This window comes from Watersipora subatra, chromosome 2, assembly GCF_963576615.1.
Source record: "Watersipora subatra chromosome 2, tzWatSuba1.1, whole genome shotgun sequence".
Taxonomy (NCBI): Eukaryota; Metazoa; Bryozoa; class Gymnolaemata; order Cheilostomatida; family Watersiporidae; genus Watersipora; species Watersipora subatra.
In genome coordinates this window covers 32,248,521-32,272,985 of record NC_088709.1, presented here as the reverse complement: position 1 = coordinate 32,272,985, position 24,465 = coordinate 32,248,521, and the positions used below count along the sequence as shown (strand labels likewise).

The 24,465-nt window shown below is 35.8% G+C and overlaps 1 protein-coding gene across 4 annotated transcripts in view; it reads left to right on the top strand.

Annotated features, from left to right (window-relative positions):
* LOC137388870 (src kinase-associated phosphoprotein 2-like) overlaps positions 1-24,465 on the top strand; it is a 34,922-nt gene that overhangs the window by 6,969 nt on the left and 3,488 nt on the right. For 3 of the 4 annotated variants that reach the window (XM_068075346.1, XM_068075344.1, XM_068075345.1), the window contains exons 2-10: positions 947-1,018; positions 1,310-1,414; positions 5,501-5,644; positions 10,293-10,373; positions 14,110-14,235; positions 16,556-16,650; positions 19,646-19,757; positions 19,992-20,069; positions 21,678-21,751. In XM_068075346.1, coding sequence (XP_067931447.1) covers positions 976-1,018; positions 1,310-1,414; positions 5,501-5,644; positions 10,293-10,373; positions 14,110-14,235; positions 16,556-16,650; positions 19,646-19,757; positions 19,992-20,069; positions 21,678-21,751 — 858 coding nt within the window. In that variant the 5' untranslated portion in view covers positions 947-975. The remainder of the gene's footprint in view (positions 1-946; positions 1,019-1,309; positions 1,415-5,500; positions 5,645-10,292; positions 10,374-14,109; positions 14,236-16,555; positions 16,651-19,645; positions 19,758-19,991; positions 20,070-21,677; positions 21,752-24,465) is intronic. The other variant, XM_068075347.1, reaches the window with a different exon arrangement.

Genomic DNA, 24,465 nt, shown 5'->3' with positions numbered 1-24,465 from the left:
ATATTTTGCGGGGGCGTCATGTATTTTTAAAACTACATCTATGTTATGCTGCTTGTCATCATATACCTAAGATCACAAGAATTGTTTAAACAGTCTTCCATATAATATTACATGTATAGAAGACTGTCTAAACTGTGTAATACAATTAAACAATAAAATATAACAAATGAAAACTCTTTGACAAGCGTTGGGGATATACATCCATGTACTTTGTTGTTGGTAAATTCATGGAGAGATTGGGTATAGCCATAACTACTGAGCCAGGACTACATATGAAGTAGCGGAATGGCCGGCGTTGCACAGGTATTGAAAATCAGCTTATAAACAGTGGCAGTTAATGTAGTTGCCTGCCACTTGCCATTAAACTGGCACATTGTCAATGACTAGTTTGAGTAAGCTAGTATTGCTAAACCTACTAATAAGAGCAGTGAGAGCAAGCTTTAGAGCATTGCATAATCCAGAGTGCTATATATATGCGTATTTTAGCTGACATAACAACTCATATTGCTTAAAGAATGGATGCATCTTGCGTAGCTCAATCGGAAAGGATATATAGCCTGGTGAATGAGAGCTTCCAAAATCAAATCCAGCACAAACCGCCTCTTTCATTCCTAGATTTTAATAGCTATATCTGGACACACCGAATGAAAGACTTGAGATTTATATACATAGATTTGTAAAAACTTTAAAAAAACTCCTGTGTTAACAAACGACAGAAACTTTTTACTATAATCTTTTTTAGTTATGGTCAACTTGGGAAGGATAAAACACCATATTTTAATGCATTGGCTGCTCATCAAATGTAAACATACTATTTGCCTAATCTGTGATCAATCCCTGGCTAGTGGCTTTCAGAAACAATCACTTGACTGGTTTACTAGTCTGGAGTTTTTCATAAACAGTTTTACTGAAGCAAGAAAACTTTATATATTGACATTTCTTTTAGTAATCTCTGTGCGGGATAAACAAACCAAGATGTCTGACCAACTACAACCAGAGCTAAAACTTCTGCTTGAAGGTGAGTGCTAGAGATTACTCATTTGATGCAACCTTCTCAATATTTTGGCAGACTGATACTTGTGTGTTTCATTAGGATTTTGCGTTTTATATTTTCCAGCAAACTTCTTTCTCTTAAATATTTTCACAGAACCTAAATCAATTGTGTAGCTAGAGTCTTTTCTCTTCAAGTCGGATTGCGATTAATACCATGGCTAATCAATGTAAAACACTTCAACTCTCATAGTTTTCTAGTTTATAAATCATAGACGTTCCTCCTATATGAAGCTTGGATATAGTCATTTGTTTTCAGAGGTGGTGACCTTTTTATCACAACTTAAAGATCCGTCGATACAAATTAAAGCCAATGATCTGAAGATGAGATTGGAGGACTGGTGCTTTGACAGTATTGATGAAGGTAGGTCAATTGACAGTATTGATGAAGGTAGGTCAATTGACAGTATTGATGAAGGTAGGTCAATTGACAGTATTGATGAAGGTAGGTCAATTGACAGTATTGATGAAGGTAGGTCAATTGACAGTATTGATGAAGGTAGGTCAATTGACAGTATTGATGAAGGTAGGTCAATTGACAGTATTGATGAAGGTAGGTCAATTGACAGTATTGATGAAGGTAGGTCAATTGACAGTATTGATGAAGGTAGGTCAATTGACAGTATTGATGAAGGTAGGTCAATTGACAGTATTGATGAAGGTAGGTCAATTGGTTAAAGCTATCTTTTGGACTCAACTATAGACTGTCTAGACTTAGAAAAACAGGTTGGGGTTTGATTCCCCGTAAAGGCCCCTCGTAGCAATATGGAAGCCATCCAATCTTAAATTGCTTCATCTATTAAATGGACAATGCATGTTAATCTTCATGGCCATCTTGATGTAAGAGCAGGGTCGTCTAGATATTCTTTGGATGGTTTGTTCTTGCATAAACAAATTCTATGAAAATTATTTGATTCATGTTTACCGCTACGTATTCTAACTTGTTTAGACTCTATCAACTTCACACTTGTGAGAACGGTTATACACTTGCATTTTAGTGACTTGGCTGATTTTACCTGGAAATCTGTTTGTAGTAATTATATTAAACAAATAGAACTATGTGAGAGTTTGAAGTATTCAGGAAATATGATACTGCTGGTCTAAAACAGCATCAAAAGAATATGCTGGTCAATTTTAATATTTCTGTTAAAAAAAGTCTTTTGGGTCTCAAAAACGTAAAACAAGTTTCTCAATTCCATCATTTGCATAGACATCGGGGTGATAATGAAAATAAAGACAAACTAATTAGTTTTCGCACAAAAGACAAAACACCAGTTTTGAGCTTTGAAAGATCATGCTATGCAATGTGTATTTTTTTAAAAATTTTGATGTGACAGGTGTAAAAAAGAATGCGTGATGATCGTACCTCTCGACGTGTAAATAAAAGCACCAGCTTTCAAGAGGTTGAAGATCATTTCTTATATAACCAGTGTCACCAGCTGAGTAGTAGGTCATATGTTCAGTTCCTATGTAACTAGTATCACCAGTTGAGTAGGAAGTCTTATATTCAGTTCTTATGTAACCACTGTCACCAGTTGAGTAGGAGGTCTTATGGTCAGCTCTTATGTAACCAGTGTCACCAGTTGAGTAGGAGGTCTTATGTTCAGTTCTTATGTAACCAGTGTTACCAGTTGAGTAGGAGGTCTTATGTTCAGTTCTTATGTAACCAGTATCACCAGTTGAGTAGGAGGTCTTATGTTCAGTTCCTATGTAACTAGTATCACCAGTTGAGTAGGAAGTCTTATGTTCAGTTCTTATGTAACCAGTGTCATCAGTTGAGTAGGAGGTCTTATGGTCAGCTCTTATGTAACCAGTGTCACCAGTTGAGTAGGAGGTCTTATGTTCAGTTCTTATGTAACCAGTGTTACCAGTTGAGTAGGAGGTCTTATGTTCAGTTCTTATGTAACCAGTGTCACCAGTTGAGCAGGAGGTCTTATGTTCAGTTCTTTTGTAACCAGTATCATCAGTTGAGTAGGAGGTCTTATGTTCAGTTCTTATGTAACCAGTGTCATCAGTTGAGTAGGAAGTCTTATGTTCAGTTCTTATGTAACCAGTGTCACCAGTTGAGTAGGAGGTCTTATGTTCAGTTCTTATGTAACCAGTATCACCAGTTGAGTAGGAAGTCTTATGTTCAGTTCTTATGTAACCAGTGTCATCAGTCGAGTAGGAGGTCTTATGTTCAGTTCTTATGTAACCAGTGTCATCAGTTGAGTAGGAAGTCTTATGTTCAGTTCTTATGTAACCAGTGTCACCAGTTGAGTAGGAGGTCTTATGTTCAGTTCTTATGTAACCAGTGTCACCAGTTGAGTAGGAGGTCTTATGTTCAGTTCTTATGTAACCAGTGTCATCAGTTGAGTAGGAGGTCTTATGTTCAGTTCTTATGTAACCAGTGTCATCAGTTGAGTAGGAGGTCTTATGTTCAGTTCTTATGTAACCACTGTCATCAGTTGAGTAGGAGGTCTTATGGTCAGTTCTTATGTAACCAGTGTCACCAGTTGAGTAGGAGGTCTTATGTTCAGTTCTTATGTAACCAGTGTCATCAGTTGAGTGGGAGGTCTCAGGCCTAGTTCCTTATCATTTAATTGTATGTTCATCTCTGTTTATACTGCATGTAATATCGGCCCATTAGATGTGAGAGTGGCTCATTACAAAGTGAGGGTATCAACAGCTTCATTTTTTTTGTACTTGATAAAGACATAGGGAGCCAACCATAAATCCATTATTGTTAATCCTATATTCAGTCATACCTCAAATATGCCAATTATTGATTGCATACAGAATCAGAACAGAGGGCTGAGGTTACACTTACTGCTATAAGATTGTTGAGTAATGCTAACTAACCACGTGTGAACCTTATGACTAATCAGAAAACTTTTCTAATCCCCATATTTGGCACTTTTGTTCTTTGCCAAGGTTGAGCGCATCTTCTGCAGAACGTATGGAGCTATCAAGGGTTTTATTTTTTTCTCACAATCATCTAGCAATATTGCCTACATTGGTCTAGTTTTACGAACATTGGATAGCCCAGTGCTGGTAGTGAATAAGTCCCATTCTTAAAATGTTGACTTGAAATAACGAAACACCAGTTCAAACATGGCAAACACGATTCTCTACCCATCTTTACGTCAGCATTGCTTTATAGATTTGATCATTTGTAAAATGACTGATATAGAAAATCAACTCGGTTATGACTAAATTAGTTTCTAAGCTTACAGCCGGTTTCTTTTGACTTCAGCACCTCTAGTATTTGTCAGCGGTTCTTTATAATCATCGTAATTTTCTGGCTTGTTTTCATCTGACAAATCTGAAAGCGCTGTTTTTATATTGGATGACAGCATGTGACATAGTTGGTCTCGTAGTTGCATATCTGTTTAATTTTACACAATAGGCTTTTTTGGCTTGTGATAAAAACATCATTTTTATGATTACTGAGGCCAATAAAAATTTACACATGCGTGCATATAATATATGTACCAATATTATTGGTAAACCAAAATACTCATTAATTGTGTTGGTCATGGTAATGCTGACAAACCATTTTGATTTCCTATCGGCCATTTAACTATGACAAGTAGCCAAATAAACCCATCAGAATACCGCTAGTTCAGTCAGTGAGACTTGTGGTCTATTTGTGATTTTTACCGTAAGTGGTTTGGTTCGCTAGAATTGTCTAGTTTAAACTCAACCAATAATATGTTTTTATCCTGATAGCTGATTGTCTTAAGCAGATGTCTTTTTTAAAACCTCAGTGATTGTTCTTGTGGGTTTGCATTTGTATTTTTGTTTTGGATATTCTGATTTTTATTGTATATAAAGTTATTTTTATGCAATGTTGTAGTCTGAGTAATTGACTTTATGCCTTTTTATCACAAGTATCCTATTATGTATTATTAACCCTTGACCTCTCTTACCACTGCCTATTATGTATTATTTACCATTGATCTCTCTTACCATTGCCTATTATGTATTATTAGCCCTTGACCTCTCTTACCACTTCCCATTATGTATTATTAACCATTGACCTCTCTTGTCATTACCTATTATGTTTTATTAACCATTGACCTCTCTTACCATTACCCATTATGTATTATTAGCCCTTGACCTCTTTTACCACTTCCTATTATGTATTATTAACCCTTGACCTCTCTTACCATTACCCATTATGTATTATTAATCATTGACCTCGCTTACCATTACCCATTATGTATTATTAGCCCTTGACCTCTCTTACCACTTCCTATTATGTATTATTAACCATTGACCTCTCTTGCCATTACCCATTATGTATTATTAACCATTGACCTCTCTTACCATTGCCTATTATGTATTATTAACCATTGACCTCTCTTACCATTGCCTATTATTATTATTATTATTATTATCCATGTATCAGTACAATATCCTGAGTTCGTTACGAGTTGAGTTTGTGATCTTTGTGATATGCTTGTAGAACTCTATGATGAAGCGACCAAAGAGGAAGCAGACACCGTACCAGACCTGCCAAAAACTAGGGATGACAGCAAAGGAGGATCTGGTTCCTTCAGTTCGAAAGGTTCAGTGAAGAGAAAATCTTCTGCGGGTGCTTGGCAGAGTGGTGTGTTCTAACATTTCCCTTCTTGCTTAACTCCAAACACCCTGCCTTACTCAAAAACGCAATCCAAGTTTCAGGTCCTAACACACACGCAGCACTTTTAAACTTACTGAGTGTGGGAGGGTTTTCCCTAGCACAGCATTTGGTAAGCTGAGTAGCTAGCGGAGTTTTCTTCTCACGCTATTTCCTTGCCACCGAATTGCTTATGACAAATTGTAAGTCCTCATGGTGGCTGTTCTGTCGTCTGTGATATGATTAACTATCTGCAATCAAATCCTATAGTCACAGTTCTGTATTTCTTTATTAATCAATTCACAACAACTTTTCTCAAATCTCCACCAGCTCGGACTGAAATCTTACCAGCTTCTACTGTGTGTTGTGATATGAAAATTCTACCAGAAGCTGACGACTCCCTATTGCAATGGAGATTCTCCATCACTGTTTCCATGATGTGGTTAATCTACAAGTTTGTGTCGTCTGCATGATGTAAATGGCATAAAACCTGAGCAAGTTCTGTCACCAGCAAACTTTTATCAAATGTTTCATGCGTGCGAAAGATAAACACATTGCTTCCAAATTATGCGCAAGAAAATGCAACGCAAGCTACTCCATTTTAAACATTTTCTTCTACGCTTTCGTCATTCGTATTTCAAAGAAGTGCTGCTAAGTGAGACAGGACTATGCCGCTATGACCTCTGGTATAGAATTCCTTATCTTTTTTAACACAGCGCCTGTGAAATTCTGCAATATGTGAATGTCCATTAAAACACTTATCACGCAGTTACTCAATGTGCACACAACTCCAAACCTACACCATGGAAATATAGTGATTATTTGATTCAAGTGAAACATTCTTTATTGCTGTTACAATTATTCTTGACTGAAACAACAGCTGTTGAGATTATACTCCCTGCTTTTGCTAGATGCAGACAGATTTGCTAGCAGGTCTACTACGAGTCTTCATTCTGTGTCGATAAACTTACAAACAGTTATTTTCTGTTTTCTGTTCGTGATAACTATGATAACAATGTGAAGTAAGTAACTGGATGTCATATTTTACTCTAAATAACCTTATTTGGGCAATTTGTCTACTTCAGTAATAGTTTATTTCTCTTTTAGCATAGTTTATTTCTCTTTTAGCCTATGCTTTATACATATTTTCTTTTCCAACCCGTGTGAACCATGTTATTAATATTTTATATTCAGGTATTTTGGGCTGCCATTCACAACCAATCCAATAGTTTTACGTTTTGAAACTGTATAGAAGGATTAAACTAGGATGAGTCTGGTGTGAGTCTGGTGTGAGTCTGGTGTGAGTCTGGTGTGAGTCTGGTGTGAGTCTGGTGTGAGTCTGGTGTGAGTCTGGTGTGAGTCTGGTGTGAGTCTGGTGTGAGTCCGGTGTGAGTCCGGTGTGAGTCCGGTGTGAGTCCGGTGTGAGTCCGGTGTGAGTCCGGTGTGAGTCCGGTGTGAGTCCGGTGTGAGTCCGGTGTGAGTCCGGTGTGAGTCCGGTGTGAGTCCGGTGTGAGTCCGGTGTGAGTCCGGTGTGAGTCTGGTGTGATGAACACAAATACAATATTTAAAGATGAACTTGTGCAAAGTTTTAGTAGATTTTATCAGAAACTATCGGTATTTTTCTATCATTTACGGTAGTTTTTGAAGTTTGAGGTGATCTGACTGCCAGGATGTTTCTAGATTAAAATTGAAAAAATTGCATCCAATTAGAACACAGAAGACAAATACATGCGAAATGACATCATTTGTTGTTATTGTTGATATCGGCTATTGCTTTCAAGTTGCAGAGTTACGTATCTCTATTCTGTCCGGTCTCTGCAACTATAGACATCATAATCACATTTTTGTTTGGTTTGAGCATTTTAACCGCGATAAAGTTCTGTTGATTTTAATCTTAAAACATCCTGGCAGTCAGATCACCTCAAATATAAAAACAATCACAAATGATAAAAAAATGCCGACACTTTCTGATAAAATCTACTAAAGGTTTGTGCAAGTTCGTTTTTAACCTACAAAATACACTGGATTGTAACGCCATGCTTTACTTCTCAGCTACTTAATGTTTGTAACACTTCTTTATGTAGTACAAAAGTGCCAGGTGCACACAACTCTTGCTAATGCTTTGCTGCCAACCACTCAGACACAACCCGTTGTAACCAACCAGTCTTCTGTCTGTATTGTTTAACGGGGCAAACTTTCTACCCTGATATATGTATATGTACTGCCAAGAGTTCCCCTAGCTTTTTCTAGACCAGTGTGAGTTGTCTCCCTTGTCTTAGAACTGCAGCCTTATGTTGTACCTTTGCACTTTGACTAGAGACTGGTTTACATTTAACATTGCGTAGTTTCACCCATTCACCGTGGGGACTCATATTGGTCCACTTGAGCGAAAAGGCTTAACCTAGCCAATCATTTGCATCATATGTCTTTCAGACCAATGTTCACACGCACATCTGATTGGTTTTCTGTCAGCTTTGTGTGTGAACAGCGACCTATGTGAACCAATCTGAAAGATTGCTTCTGCTTGATTGCTTCTGCTTGAACAGTCAAATATTCACATGCGAAGTTAAACCCTTTCGAGAGTTGCTTCCATTTACAAACACTTTTATTAGAAATAATGTTAGTGTAAGAATATGCTGTGTTTTGTTGACTTCGTATCACAAGCCAAACCTAACACTAGATACTTTAAGTAATTACAGACGGCATTGAAACATATGCATTAAATAAAAATGCTTATAACAATCAAAATTTTAAAAAACTAAATTATATGTAAAAAGTATAAATTATTAATGAAAGAATAATTAACAGAGTTTTTTAATAATGCATTACTAGAGACACAAAACGGAGGTGAGCCGGTGTCACCTGCAGCACAACAGAGGTGACAACAGTGATATACAGAGTAACTCACCCTCTTGTACTAGCTTCGGTCTAAACTAACTTGATTTACATACGCATCTCTTGTTGTTGATAAACCATGCGTTAAACAACTTAATTAGTCAAGTAATATTAATCAATAAAACTATGTATTGTTACTTTACCATATATCACTAGACAATTTTTATATAACTACAAGTGGCTACAATGCTGTTTCATGACGAGTGCTAAGCATCAAACAGTGCTCCAGCTCCCTCGGGAAGTTTTATTTGTGTAACCACCGTCTAGTTTTAATACATTCAACTCTCTGTTTTCTTTTTTAATTTGATTACTTTAAAACGACATATATATGTATAGGTACACTCGAAAAGTCTAAGTGTGGAGGTAGAAATGGTGATAGAGATACTTGATTCTCTCTAGCTTTGACTAGGTGAATTCTGAACTGGCTTGGTTTATTTACCTTTTGTAATTATTTTATATTGTATTTCTAACTTTCACCAGCTCTTTTGTTTTCACTTATGAAACTGAAAACGTCGAATGTCTTTGATGTTGGCAATTACTCCGAGTTTATCCAGTTGGTTAAATGCTGCCTAAATTTTTGGAAAACTCATACGTTTTTATCATCATAAAGAAAGTTTTTACTGTAGTTATTAAATTGATACGAGTCAGGTGCTAATGCACCTGGTTAGCGATGGTAGTTAGCGATGGTAGTTAGCGATGGCAGTAAGCGATGGTAGTTAGCGATGGTAGTTAGCGATGGTAGTTAGCGATGGTAGTTAGCGATGGTAGTTAGCGATGGTAGTTAGCGATGGTAGTAAGCGATGGTAGTTAGCGATGGTAGTTAGCGATGGTAGTTAGCGATGGTAGTTAGCGATAGTAGTTAGCGATGGTAGTTAGTGATGGTAGTTAGCGATAGTAGTTAGCGATGGTAGTTAGCGATGGTTGTTAGTGATGGTAGTTAGCTATGGTAATTAGTGATGGTAATTAGCGATAGTAGTTAGCGATGGTAGTTAGCGATAGTAGTTAGCGATGGTAGTTAGCGATGGTAATTAGCGATGGTAGTTTGCGATGCTAGTTAGCGATGATAGTTAGCGATAGTAGTTAGCGATGGTAGTTAGCGATGGTAGTTAGCGATGCTAGTTAGCGATGGTAGTTTGCGATGGTAGTTAGCGATGGTAGTTAGCGATGGTAGTTTGCGATGCTAGTTAGCGATAGTAGTTAGCGATGGTAGTTAGCGATAGTAGTTAGCAATGGTAGTTAGCGATGCTAGTTAGCGATGCTAGTTAGCGATGCTAGTTAGCGATGCTAGTTAGCGATGGTAGTTAGCGATGGTAGTTTGTGATGCTAGTTAGCGATGGTAGTTAGCGATGGTAGTTAGCGATAGTAGTTAGCGATGGTAGTTAGCGATGGTAGTTAGCGATGCTAGTTAGCGATGGTAGTTAGCGATGGTAGTTTGCGATGGTAGTTAGCGATGGTAGTTAGCGATGGTAGTTAGCGATGGTAGTTAGCGATGCTAGTTAGCGATGGTAGTTAATGATAGTAGTTAGCGATAGTAGTTAGCGATGGTAGTTAGCGATGGTAGTTAACGATGCTAGTTAGCGATGGTAGTTAGCGATGGTAGTTTGCGATGCTAGTTAGCGATGGTCGTTAGTGATAGTAGTTAAATGGTAGGTAGTGATGGTAGTTAGCGATGCTGGTTAGCGGTGCGAGTTAGTTGTTTGTACCCGTACCTTTGGACACAAGATGGTCTGTTCCTTTGTTTTAGAGGATGTCCTTATTGCTGAGGTGGCAGTGTCGGCTCTAATCAATGCTACTAAACAAGGATACATTGAAAAACGACGTCCTGGTAAGGATTAAAGCTACACATTGGCGAGCGTGTCAATTTCATGTTTGGTCGATATTGTCATTGGCAGTTTCTTAAATGGTCCCTTCTACAGGTTTTAATAATGCTACGTTCTAGTTATAGTTAATTCTCACTGTGATGCTATTCTGTTTTCCTACCGACTAGATTTTTTAGCGAACATCATTTACTTTAAATCTCTAATGATATTGAAAAATTGAGAGAGTACTCCATGGAAGCCATTTTTTTCTTAAGAACAATGATGCAAGGAATTAATTTTCATCATTTTATTAATTGTTATTTTTGTTAGCGGTTAATTGAGCATGTATTAACCTGAGTATGGCAGTCTTCCAGCAGCATTTCTTTTATGCTGCTGGTTATGATATCACTCATACAATTGACCTGGCACATAATTGGTGCTGAATGAGGGTGAACATGCATGGCAAATTATGTTTAGTTTTGAGGTTATGAAAACATATTTTGAACACTGTTTTGTCAAAAAAGGTTTTAAATCTCTGAGGTTATTTTAAAGTTATCTTTTTTGGCCGGATTGGTTATTATGTTATGGAAGCTTATTATTTTGCATTCATTGTGCGGGAAAATAGGGATCAGTTTTAATTAGACTGTTAAATAGTTTTAGGATGAATATAAATCAGGCAGAACTTAGACATATTATTTCATGATGCCGCTGTGAAGGTTATGTGAAGGTTATGCCTCACTCGCTGTTCTACCCATAGAGTTATCTCCCCCTAGAGTGATAACTACACGAGGGTTTCCGGTGCCAACAAGGAGCGTTTAGGCCACGCCCCTTTTTTGTGCTAGTCAGTCGTAGTGATTGACTAGATCAATAACATCAGCCATGAAAATGGTTAAACAAGGATCATGCATTTTCAGTTAAGATAGTAATTAATGTTCATATTAAAGAAATGATGATTATAGTTTATTACTCTAATATATGCTTATTATTTAAAGCAATTTAATACCTACCAGGGATCGCTAAACATATTATGGAAATGTTTACTTTTCCATATCCATTTCCATAAACATAAATATTTCCATAATTTTAGGGAAATGGATATGGAAATTTTATTTTAGAAATATGGAAATGGTATTGAAATAAAAATAATATGAAAATAAATTATGGAAATGCTATGGAAATGGAAATAATATGGAAATGAAGTAGGGAAATGTTATGGAAATATTATGGAAACGAATTATGGAAATACTATGTAAATGAAGTAGGAAAATGTTATGGAAATAATATGGAAATGGAATTAATATGGAAATGAATTATGCAAATTTTATGGAAATGGAAATAATATGGAAATGAATTATGGAAATGTTATGGAAGTTGAATTAATATGGAAATTAATTATTGAAATTTTATGGAAATAGAAATAATATGGAAATGAACTATGGAAATGGAAATTGTGACATACACGTAATCCCTGATACCTACATGACTTGCAAAGGCACTCAATAGATAGTGTTAAGTAAGTGAGTTAATGCAATCAGTTACTCATAGATAAGATAGATAGTCATACTGGGGTTGTATTACATTAGTGTGATAGGAAGCTAATCGACTGCCATCAACTATGAGCTGTACTACCCGAGTTATAAAAAAGTCTTTGGAAAGAAAATTTATTTTTATATAACATTTATTTACCATTCTAACTTTTAAACTTCATATCATGAGAAAATATTTTTAAGCAGTTTAAATGAATTAAGAGGAAAAGAAAACAACTGTAAAGGTTTTCAAGCTTTTTCAAACAACTACAACTTTTAAATTTAATATCATGAAAGAAGTGTTTTGTTGAAATACATGTAAATTAGGAAGAAAAATAAAAGTGTAAATGTGTTTAAATGTGAAATAATTAGCAAGTAATGGCTAAATATAATTTGTTTAACTATGATTACAATAAAAAATTATTTAATAAATAAAGTAATAAAAAAGTCTATTTTATTTTTAAATAATTATAATTTAGTATAATTAAGTATAATTTATTTTTATTTAACATATAACAACATTTGCCACTCTAACTTTCAAACTTTTTGCTTGCTTACATCAAGCAAAGATGTCCACCAACTAGTGGACATCTTTGCTTCAAGCTAGTCTTTGTATTTGATTGATATGTATTGAAATCTAATATTACATGCAAGGGCTGTTTGTGGACTGTGGTGTCAATGAATCACTCTATCACCATACAATGTCAATACTTTCAGTTGATGGCAGTCAATTAGATTCCCATCACACCAATGTAATACAACCCCAGTATGACTATCTATCTTATCTATGAGTAACCAATGATGTACAGCCCCCCATGTGGGGGCTGTATATCATTGATTGCATTAACTCACTTACTTACACTATCTATTCAGTGCCTTTGCAAAGCATGTAGACATTGAATTGCTTTAAATAATAAGCATATATTAGAGTAATAAACTATAATCATCATTTCTTTAATATGAGCAATAATTACTATCTTAACTGTGGAAATTCATGATCATTCTCATGGCTGATGTTATCGTTCTGTCAATCACTACGATGGACTAGCACAAAAAAGGGGCGCGGCCTAAACGCTCCTTGTTGGCACCGGAAACGCTCGTGTTGTTGAAGGCACAGTTATCACTCTAGGGGGAGATAACTCTATGGTTCTACCATCCTCCCCTTCCAATCAACTAACACTACTCCCTTTACTTGTAAACTGTCTGAAAGTATGCCCTGTCTGAGTTCTTGCAAGAGATTAAAACTACAAACTTGTTTTAACTTGTGTTTGTTGAGACTTTAAGGTCATTACGCTGTTATCAGCTTAAACCATAACTGTCACGAACAACTTTTATCAAATTTACTAGGTAAATCAGACACGCTGATTCCGTTTTTGTACTCAAAATAAAGATTAGTCCACTAACTTTCAGAGTAATGAAGGCTTTTTTAGAACGTTTAAATATCGGTCTCGGAAACAACACAATCGCCATAACAAGCTCCGCCCATAAATGCGTGACGTAACCTAGCTTTTTAGAAACAGAAGGTACGTAGGGATGTTTATACCGATTTAGAATAATAGAGATGGGTGTTTTAAAATCCATTAATCTCTAAATCAGCCTTAAAAATAATATCAGTCTTTTCTAAAAGGTACATAAGCTATTTAGCATTGCATATTTAAAAAAGCGCGATAACAACGCTAGCTTCTGATAAAACCGCGCTTTTTGAGCTCATTTTTCTCGGCGTCCAGCCCATTTAAACGTCATGTAACAAGCTACGAGCAATTTTAAATAGTTTATATCCCTTTCATAAAAAAACTGAAATTATTTTACAGGCTGGATTTAGATAATAATGGGTTTTAAGACACCCATCTCTATTATTCTAAATCGGACTAAACATTCCTAACTTCCGTTCTTGAAAAAGCTAGGTTTCGTCACATATTTATGGGCGGAGCTTGTAATGCCGATTGTGTTGTTTTCGAAACGGATATCGAAAAGCTTTAAAAAAGCCTAAATGACTTTGAAGGTTAGTGGACTAATCTTTATTTTGAGTACAAAATCGGAATCAGCGTGTCTGATTTATCTAGTAAATACGATAAAAGTTATTCGTGACAGTTATGGTTTAAGTTAACAGGCAGCTACTCTGCCTTCCTAGCATCTTCCATCAGAAGCTGTCAGTAGTTGTCTGTCTGTAGTCTGTAGTTTGCTGTCACCTACTAATGAGCAGCACTCATCAATGTTTTAATCTTCATTTTCTCAGAGAACAACAAACTGGCCAAGATGTTGAGTCCGTACCAGAAACGTTACTGTGCCATTCATGAGGGTATCTTTTATTATTTTGAGACGGCCGCTTCTAAGAAACAAAGTGGAGCTTTTCATATTAAAGGTAACATCAGCAATGGCTGATTTCACAGTCGTGTCAATTTCCTGCCACTCATAGCAACGGTTTTTTGTCTGTGCTGACACAATCACCGGAATGGAAATAGTTATTGAGCAGCAGCCATTTGTCAATTATTTAAAACTTATTAGGTGAATGCTGAATTGAATAGCAGGTATACGTTATAGAAGAGTTATATAAGGTAACCATTTTCGTGCTAGATCCTTGGTAAGATCCTTCTAGAGTTATCTCGATGTATGCGGTTTAGAGTTAAGAAGTACTAGAGTTAAGAAGTACTAGAGTTAAGAAGTACTCAGTTTTAGCAAAGAGTTATCATTAGCTCTTTTGAAAGTTTGTGAAAAAATGACGCAAATTTAAAAATGAAGCGCGTGTGTGAGAATATAAAGGTTAAATTAATGGAATCACTAAACACCCCTGCGGCGCCGAAGGCGCCTTTTAATATGGTTTTATGTATTGGGGATCTTAGAACGGATTCTGTACCTATCTATTCCTGTATAGAAGTGTCAACCGTGTTACAGATAAACCTGTCAAGTAATCGATTATGTTATGATTGTCTATAAATATCCTAGATATCAGCTACCTATGACACAGTTACACTCATACTTGGACTTTTGATCAAGGTATCCTAATATATGTGAATATGTATTTTAAAAGCTTTTGATCTGTATTGTGATCATTATTCGCTTATATAATCCATTCAGAGAGATTGTTGTAATAAATCGAACTATGTGATAATAACACTTCTTAATTCTAAGTCTTCATATTAAAAGAAACTTTAAAATTCTGTCTAAATTCAAATTTACCACAATAATATGTTCATATTTCATAGTGGCAGCACTTTTGTTGAATGCTTAACCCTGCAGAATAACCAATCGACAATAAAAAAACACTTTATTTTAAACTCAATTGAATTGGGGTCTATTATAATAACAAGTTTATGCTTTTTGTTGGCTGAACTCTCCTTAATACAAATTAAGTTCATAACTGAAGCACAGTGAACTTGCATAGTGTAGGTTTATAACTGAAGCATAGTGGACTTGCATAGTGTAGGTTTATAACTGAAGCACAGTGAACTTGCATAGTGTAGGTTTATAACTGAAGCACAGTGAGCTTGCATAGTGTAGGTTTATAACTGAAGCACAGTGAACTTGCATAGTGTAGGTTTATAACTGAAGCACAGTGAACTTGCATAGTGTAGGTTTATAACTGAAGCACAGTGAGCTTGCATAGTGTAGGTTTATAACTGAAGCACAGTGAACTTGCATAGTGTAGGTTTATAACTGAAGCACAGTGAACTTGCATAGTGTAGGTTTATAACTGAAGCACAGTGAACTTGCATAGTGTAGGTTTATAACTGAAGCATAGTGGACTTGCATAGTGTAGGTTTATAACTGAAGCACAGTGAACTTGCATAGTGTAGGTTTATAACTGAAGCACAGTGAACTTGCATAGTGTAGGTTTATAACTGAAGCACAGTGAACTTGCATAGTGTAGGTTTATAACTGAAGCACAGTGAACTTGCATAGTGTAGGTTTATAACTGAAGCACAGTGAACTTGCATAGTGTAGGTTTATAACTGAAGCACAGTGAACTTGCATAGTGTAGGTTTTAAACAATTGATTTTAAAGGTTTTGCAAATGAATCGAGATTTTCTTTGTTATAATCAGTTTTAATTTGTGTTCTCAATTGCTATTGAGTGATCAATTGGTGATCAAAATTAAATATGATGAAATTTCTTTCTATAAACTCGATCATCTACTCACTCTGTTTAAGAAATTAAAGGAGGTAAAATAATTCTTAAGTGTTGTAGTTTTTAATGAAATCTTTTGGAAGGAAGGCATGAAAGGAAGCTGTTTATAAAATGCCCACATGGTTTAAAGTGAGTACAACTGCAGACGATGAGTTTGTGAACTTATGCAGGTCTAGCAATAATGAGATCAATAACTATTGAATACATTTACTTTGGTCAGCAAGTTTAGAGAGTCAAGACATACATATATTAACACAGTATTCCAGTATACTTTTAGGATACAGAAATACTGTGTTAATTTGGCAGTTATGTATTTCAGTATACCAATAAATAAGGCTGCTGACTAAGACAGCTCCAACTTCATAGATTGAAGTATGCAAATTAAACTGTTTAGCTTAGTTCCAAGGATTAATGAAGTATTACTTATTTTCAGTATGTCCTGCTGATTCTTTTTTCTGCAATATTTTCTCCTTGGAGTTGTGAAAGCATACTTGGAGTTGCATACTCCTCTTAGAGAAGTTGGCATCCAGTTGCTAATGATTTTATTTTACTCATCAGAGTATGAGGCAAGACCAGCCTACCACCTGATCAAGAATGTTAGTAAAAAGGAAGGCTCGTTTGAGATGGTTTCACCAGGCGCCAGATCTTTTCAGGTATTTTCTGCTTGATTTTTTAACAATCGTCAGCAACCTTTAGCAAAGTTTGATCCTCTTTAGAAGCAGCCGTTTTCAAATGTTTAAAACTGTACAAAAATTGAATGTCCTGTTATTTAATTTTTATGGGCATTAAAAGAAACAGCCTGGGTGGGGCTCTTTGCACCTCGTGTACAAGGCACAATGGCACCAATAAACATTTTACAAAGTTTCTCAATCGTGTCAGTTGTCAGCTAGCTGTTAGTTAGTTAGTCAATTTTTTAACAAGATTCTGCAGAATCGTTGTGAATGTCTTTCCAAATGAATGGATGTCTATTTGACAGTTTCAGCGAATTTTATGTATAGCTATCGTAATAGACATGGCTTTCTCATCAAGTCTAATTTCTCTTGTCACAGACATGCAGTTTCTTTAAAAATTAACTGAAAACATTTTAAAATTGTATCTATTTGTATCAACATAATCATATTTTCTAGCAATGATTATTTATGTTAGAAAAACAAAAACCAGTTTTGGAGATAAAACATTTGCAATGCAAGTTCTAAGCATTCCTTTTGGCAAAACACAGACTTATGAATTATGACATCAACGCTGATTATTGACCAATGTGTGAGGCAAAAGTGCTTCTGTCGGCCGTCGTCAGCATTTGCTCCATCTGTTTGCCAGGCTGCATTGTTATGGTTACCTGATACGGTAGACAAATAATTATAACGCAAGGTCAAAGCAGATTCCGCAAATACTGAAAAATATACACCGTTTTAATACATCACACATTCAGTTTCGAGCAGCGGTTATAAAATTACACCAATCAGCTTGTATCTACATGTTAAGTGCAAGAAATCCTTTGTCATACAAAAAAGGAATTTAAAAATTATTTGTAACATTGAGCCCAGAAGTCATCTGATTAATACCTATCAACGAATGGTCTGCTTTCATGAGGATTTGAACGAACAATTTTCAGAAAATCTACCCTAGGACACTTATATTTCGCTAGTATTTAGTTTCGTGAGTAGCATACAGAGTAAAATTTCGCTGGAACTTAATTTCGCAGCTCTAATGAGTGCGAAAATATAGTGATGTGAAAATAAATGCAGTGGAACAAACATTAGATTCCTCAGGTCCAGTTCGCTGGTACGAAATATTTTTCAATTTGGGACTACCGTACTGTTTGGACTATAAACCGCACCTCTATATAAGCTACACGTGCTTTATTTTCCAAAAACGATAATAAAACAATACATAAGCCGCACCTTACTATAGGCCGCAGAACTAAGGACTCTGCTTTTTAACGCCATTTAAAACGGAACAGTGCAGAACGGCACAGTTTCGTATTATCCGACGCTTTTTAACTTAGTGCCTAACGAGACAGTACCGTGAGGCATTGTTTCGTATTTTCTTTCACAGCTAAAAGTGCACTAATTGGAGATTCCCGTTAGTGCGCCCTAGCGGTGAAAGAAAAAGCCACAGAATAAGCCACAGTGATTAGCCGCACCCTTGTAGGCCTACCTATAAGCCGCATGGCTCAAATCATCAGAAAAAAGTAACTGCTAATTGTCCGAAAAGTACGGTAGTTTGTATTTGTGAACCGCAGGTAGAAATGTGTAGGCTAGATCAATAATGTAATTTGATCGCTTGCTGCCATTTGTTTCCTAGACTATCAATGACGTCAAAGCCGCAGTGACTGATTGGTACCAATATTAGAATTCAAGGATTTATAGCACGCGGTGCCGCGGTGGCCATGGCACCGGGTTGTTATTGCTTTTGGTTGGTAATAAAATTCATCACCACAATAATTATTATTCAATTTTATGACTTTTCCTACCAGACTGTCATCCTCAACAGTTACAAATTCAATGACTAAACTAATATCATCATCTTCTTCATTTGTCTAGGCTTTTCCAAAAAAAAATTATTATCTTAATTTGTTTTGCCAAGCTGCTCAGTCGGTGTATTAGCTATAATGAGTTTAGCAAAACTTGCCCAATGAGCCAACCACACACGAAAATTGCCTGCATTTCTAATATGACGATTTTATTGTGAATATCAATGAAGAAAGCCATTTATTTTCGCGTTTTCGCTCGTTCGTTATGATAGTTTAGTTTCGCTCATGAAATTTTCGCGAGAGGCTGTTGCCGCGAAAACGCGAAAGTTAGATGCCGCGAATACATAAGTGTCCTAGGGTACATTGTGTGAACGATTTTAATTTGTTTATATAGCATCGCAGCTGTTTCCAGTCGATATTTTGCTATGATCACGAATCTTTAATTCCATTTTCACAGCTTGAAAATGTTGATAAGACCTCGTATCTGGTTAAAATTACTTAAAACTATTATTGAAACCCCTATCTATAATATTACATGTTTATAATGTCTTTAATCCGCTGCTGTTAATGTGATAAATATTTTGCTATCAGTTAACCTTTAAACTTTCCTACCACCAATAGACTCAGATGTCTATAAATTTATCATTTTAAACTAAAGTATGATGACATATATCTATAAGCATCTGCGAATCTAGAATGTTCTATTTATCCTTTACCTATAGTTGTGTATCATAAATAAGTTTAAGATCAGAGGCTAATGTAGTATTGTGTTTATTTTGTATTAAAAGGTGTCGTATGTAGAGTAGATCTATTGTTCATACTTCAGAATTCTATTCTATTGTGTTTTGGGAGAAAAATAACAACGACAAATGATAACTAAAACAAATAGGAAACAACTACCATATCAGCCATTACAATGACATAGATCTATCTTGACTAGCACAGCATTCCAAAATGATAGCCTTATGGTTGGAAGACAATGTTATAGAAGACACTTTTATTGCTAAATATAGTATTATATACCATCTTAAATTGTTTTTATATAATTTTTCCATATAATGTATTTATATACCATCTTACATTATTTTCACCTTCGTTTAGTATGGAAACCAGTATGACCCTGCCTCGCCTCAAATGTACTCTTCAATGTACTAGCTTCCTAGCTGTTTTCTTAGTTTTTAGCCAAAGACTTTGAAGAGATGAAGGAATGGCTGGCCGCTGTTGATGAGTGGAGCGATTTTTCACATCCTGATGTTTCAACGCTGTCGAGACCTGCAGATGCTATTGGTTGGTCATTAAGTTGTCAGACATTTTGTAGGGAAATATTATGCTAATGATACAAACTCTCGAAACTTTGTCGCATTGTACATCTTGTCTGGTTTTTGCATGTGGTTTTTCTTGAGAAAATACTTAATTTTGAAATCTATCTCCAGTTGGCAATACTACATGTACCTGTGGACATAATGTATGTGGAGTAATCTTCTCTTGTCTCACCATTGCTGGTGCTCTCTGTTTATCTAGATAAGAGTAAAGATGCATCATCTGGATCAGACTCAGGCTCCATCAGCGTGACGGGGGCCAACCTTGATGAGCAGGCTGGTGAGTGCATGCATAGCCTTAGTATTGTATCGTAAGATCTGCCATTCATAGTTTGTAGCCTGTGCCCTGCTTTGGGTCAGAAGTTGTACAGCAGGATATTACAAGTTTTACAAGAAAAGAATCAGAGGTTTTCAGCAGGTTACCAATATGTACATTTCTATTTCTGCTTTGCATCAAATTTGGTGCACTAATTTTGATAATTTGGTACATGAAGGCGATGTTCTGCTTATCTCTGCTGGCAGTGCACACAAATGTTGAATTATTTAAGCTGTTTCTCTCAAAATGCTGTTAATAGTATAAACCGGTGTTTAGTAATTTTGATGCTGATGAAATGTATATAGCACTTCAAATGAAATGCCCGCAATTTTATTTGAAACTCCAATATAGGTAGAAATAATTTATTATCTGTTTTTACTCATTAGACATATGATACTATGCAACAAGGTGTTATAATGTATATTAGTAACAACCAAGTGAGAGCATTAAATACAATTATTTAGAACTGAAAGTGCTAATAGTCATGGATAACATTGCCATGGCAATTTACTATCTAAATGTTTAAAAAAGAGAGTTGTTTCCCCCTACCAAAGAATATTTTCATAACACTTTTGGCGAGTTATGAACTGTCAAATATGGCTTGTGTTCTGTAACAACACATGCCATATCAATAATAGCCTGTGTTCTGTAATGACACATAAAATGTCAGCTACAGCCCGTCTTCTGTAACAATACATGAAATATCAACTACAGCCTGTGTTCTGTAAATATTTAGCCTAGTTAATTGGTAGCAACACTTTTTATAATGAAATGTTTCCTTATTAAAATTTCCTTCTTATAACCTAGCCGGTGGATAGAAACGGGCTGGAGGAAAAGTTATCTTCCAGTCACTTGTACCTTAGTGATGCCTGGCATTTCATAGCTTCTACTTGTTCACATGAATAAGGTCTACAATATATGGATGATATTGGTGGCTTGTACAAATTTAAAAGAAAGGCGTTTTATATTCTCTCCACTACCAACAAATTTGATGAGTGTTGAACACTCAAAGACAATGTAACAAAATGCCTATATAGGCCTACTAGTAAAACTGGCCAGGTCTGTCGTATATTTTATATATATTTTAGTAAAACTGGGCCGGTCTGCCGCATATTTTATTTATATTTTTGTAAATCTGGGCAGGTCTGGCACATATTTCATTTATATGGTGGTAAAACGGGCCAAGTCTGTCACATTTTCAACTTATATTTTAGTAAAACTGGACATATATATTTGTCATATATTTTATTTGCAAATATAAAATATTAAACATTCAAAGGAAGCCGCCTCGTATCTACTCACTGATTCACATGAATTATATCTTGTTTTTTTTTGTTAGCAGTTTAGCATTTAGGTTAGTTTGACTCCATATGCAAACATGTACATCAGGTAAAGCTTTTGCTTTTATAACATGTTGTGATTAATAAAGTGGTTATCCTTCCTGTGCAACCTGCTGTCCTTGTTTTGGGTTGCTCATAACTTGCCTTTTGCCATCTATAATAATAATTGCTCACTTATACAGCCAATAAGTTTTATTCAGAAGAGATGCTAGCACCATGTATCGTGTTATAGAACCTGATGCCTCACCAGGATCCAAGGCTAGAAAAGCACTTCCTGTGCCTCAAGAAATCTACGATGATGCAGAGGTTGGTAGAATGAATGTGTTTAATTGTAGTTTTGTAAATACCAGAAGCATATCTACTAAGGTAGATTCTCTGTTTGCCTTCTGCTGAAACATATGCTACAGATCTTAGCATCATTAGAGAGAGCATTAAGCATTGGCGTCTCGCCTCTGTTTACTAAAGAGTTTAGCCTAGGGGAAGGACTGCTGTTGAACCATTAGCTCATTTACCAAAGATAATATTCTAGAATTTGGTCAAGCCCTGGCCTAATGAAAGGTACTGCATTACTTTGAGTTACAAGTGCCCCGGCATACAAAAACTTTGAAAGACGAGGAAAACTCCCGAGTAAATTTTTGCCTTGATATACGAGACAAAATTGAAATACAAGTATACAACACGGTTCTCAATGCCGCTGCTAGGTGGCTGAGTATGCAAGAGACTGCTTATGATAACAGCATCACTCAGTCTTTCTTGTCTGAACAAAAGTATTTGAAAAGGTTGACTAAAAGTAAAGGAAAAAATGAGTCTAAGAGCGGGCCAAAATGAGCCAGGCGAGAAGAACAAAATGCAAATAACATTGGAATTAAGTTTAGTGTAAGAATAATCTTATCTTTGCGTTGTAAGATAAGTTTATTTATCGCAAAAGTAAATTTAAAGTTTATGTTATAATATATAGTCTCACAGAAGTGTAGCGTACTGAACATGTAGTCAAGTTTCTAACACCACCGTTAACCGCTACCGTCTGTCTCGAAAATAAGAACTCCATACAGTACTGCAGATAATAATGGCACGTTTTATTGCAGGTTGTAACCATTAGTTAGGTGTTTGTTACATTGTGAGCATATGTGGAGAATTAAAAGAATTAAAAACATGTTTTTCCATTATTAATTAATTTTTGCCCTCTTTCAGAAAGTGGAAACGAATTAATTTGTATTTAGTTGTTTGATATAAGAAAAATTAATTTGAGATACGAGTAAATTGATATACGAGCTCGTCGCAAGAGCGCCGTATCTCAAGCATTTACATAGTTTAAAGGTTGACTTGCAACAAAATTCACATTACAGTTATTTGGTATCATAAGATTCACCATGTCTTACTCTGTTGTGTTGTAGGTGCAAAATATATGGAAATGGGATTACAAGCTCTTAAAAGCTCAAAAACGAACAGTTAATCGCAGCCACACTAGACCGCCGTAGTTTGGATTCGCTTTCCAAAACGGCTCAAATGGGACATAGTTGTTACAGGATGGTTTCTGTTTACACTTTCGTGCAACCTCATTCGTCGAAATATTTTCACAAATATACTTCACGCATTCAATAAAACCATGTCTATTGTTTTTACGCGTCTGTTTTATCGTCATTGTAATGCTGTCACTTTTAGCACTGATATCTTATAACTTACCGTAAAAAATCGTTAAACTTTTTAACCTTACCTCGAAGGAATATATATCATTGTCTGATAATCATGATGAGCCTGTTGGTTACCTGTGATAATCGAAAAGAGCTGCAAAAATTATTTGCCAAGTATTGGGTCACGTGATCAGATTACGACTTGACGATTGAATAATGCTGAAAGAAAACTGTAAAGTAGCGAGCATCTATATTTGATATGGGGTCTTCGGTAAAACCCGAAGTGTTTGTCATAAACTAGTGCTACGATAAGTTTTACATTAAGCTTTTTATTGGCCTTTCAATTCACGTGAGAACATACGTGACAAGACGATAACCAAACTGGAATGACTACGTCAGATAAATAAACAGATTCCAATCTATGGCGGCTTTTCGTTTTTGAGCTTTTAAGAGCTTGTAATCACATTTCCACACATTTGGCACCTACAACACAACAGAGTAAGACATGGTGAATTTTTTGATACCAAATAGCTGTAATGTGAATTTTGTTGCAAGTCAACCTTTAACATTTACATAGTTAATAGTTAACATTGCAAGCTCTCTCTCTCTTACTAAAAAGTAGTAATCAGTATTTCCTATGGCTAGTTTTTGTTACAAACCATAACTAAACTGAAATATAGGTACTTGAATTACCTTGTTGTAAATTGGCAGATCCTGAGATATGAGAGGTAGCAAACATTACCAATTTGCAAAAATAATTGAGGGAAGACAACTTCTCTTAAATTTCATTTGTATGTTTGTAGTAAGTTATGCTTTACTATATATCTATACCTGCTACCTTTGTGGACTTTGCTAAAACCTATTTCAAATTTTCAGTGGACATTAAATGCATAGCAAGCAAGCGCAATCTATTTAGCTTTAAATCACCTCTCACATTATGATAGAAGAGTTACTGTAGTTTTCACTCATTTACACGCTTGGGTCAAATGTTTTGTGGCCTCTGGACAGGGGGTATGCATATGCTTCTACAAGCATCATTGAAAAATGTAGCCTGAGATCTTCATTAAGGTGAAATGCTTGTAGGCTACGGTAACAAACAGCTTACAACAATATAGATATGTTCAGCTAATGCAAAAACTTTGTTAATGGATTCGTCAATGTTTACTCCATAAAGCGAGGACCATATCTATGGCTAGAACTGTGTGTATAGGATATCGTCAAGGTTTTTCGGTGCAAAATCTTTGGGGTGTATTCAGAGTAAGTCATAAAAACTCGAAAGCACTCTAAATGTTAACAGAGTAACTAACATGATGTTTGTCATATGTCCGGTGCCCTGCTGCCAAATTCCATGTCTTTAAGTTGCCATGCTAAAACCGCAAGTCGCTCATA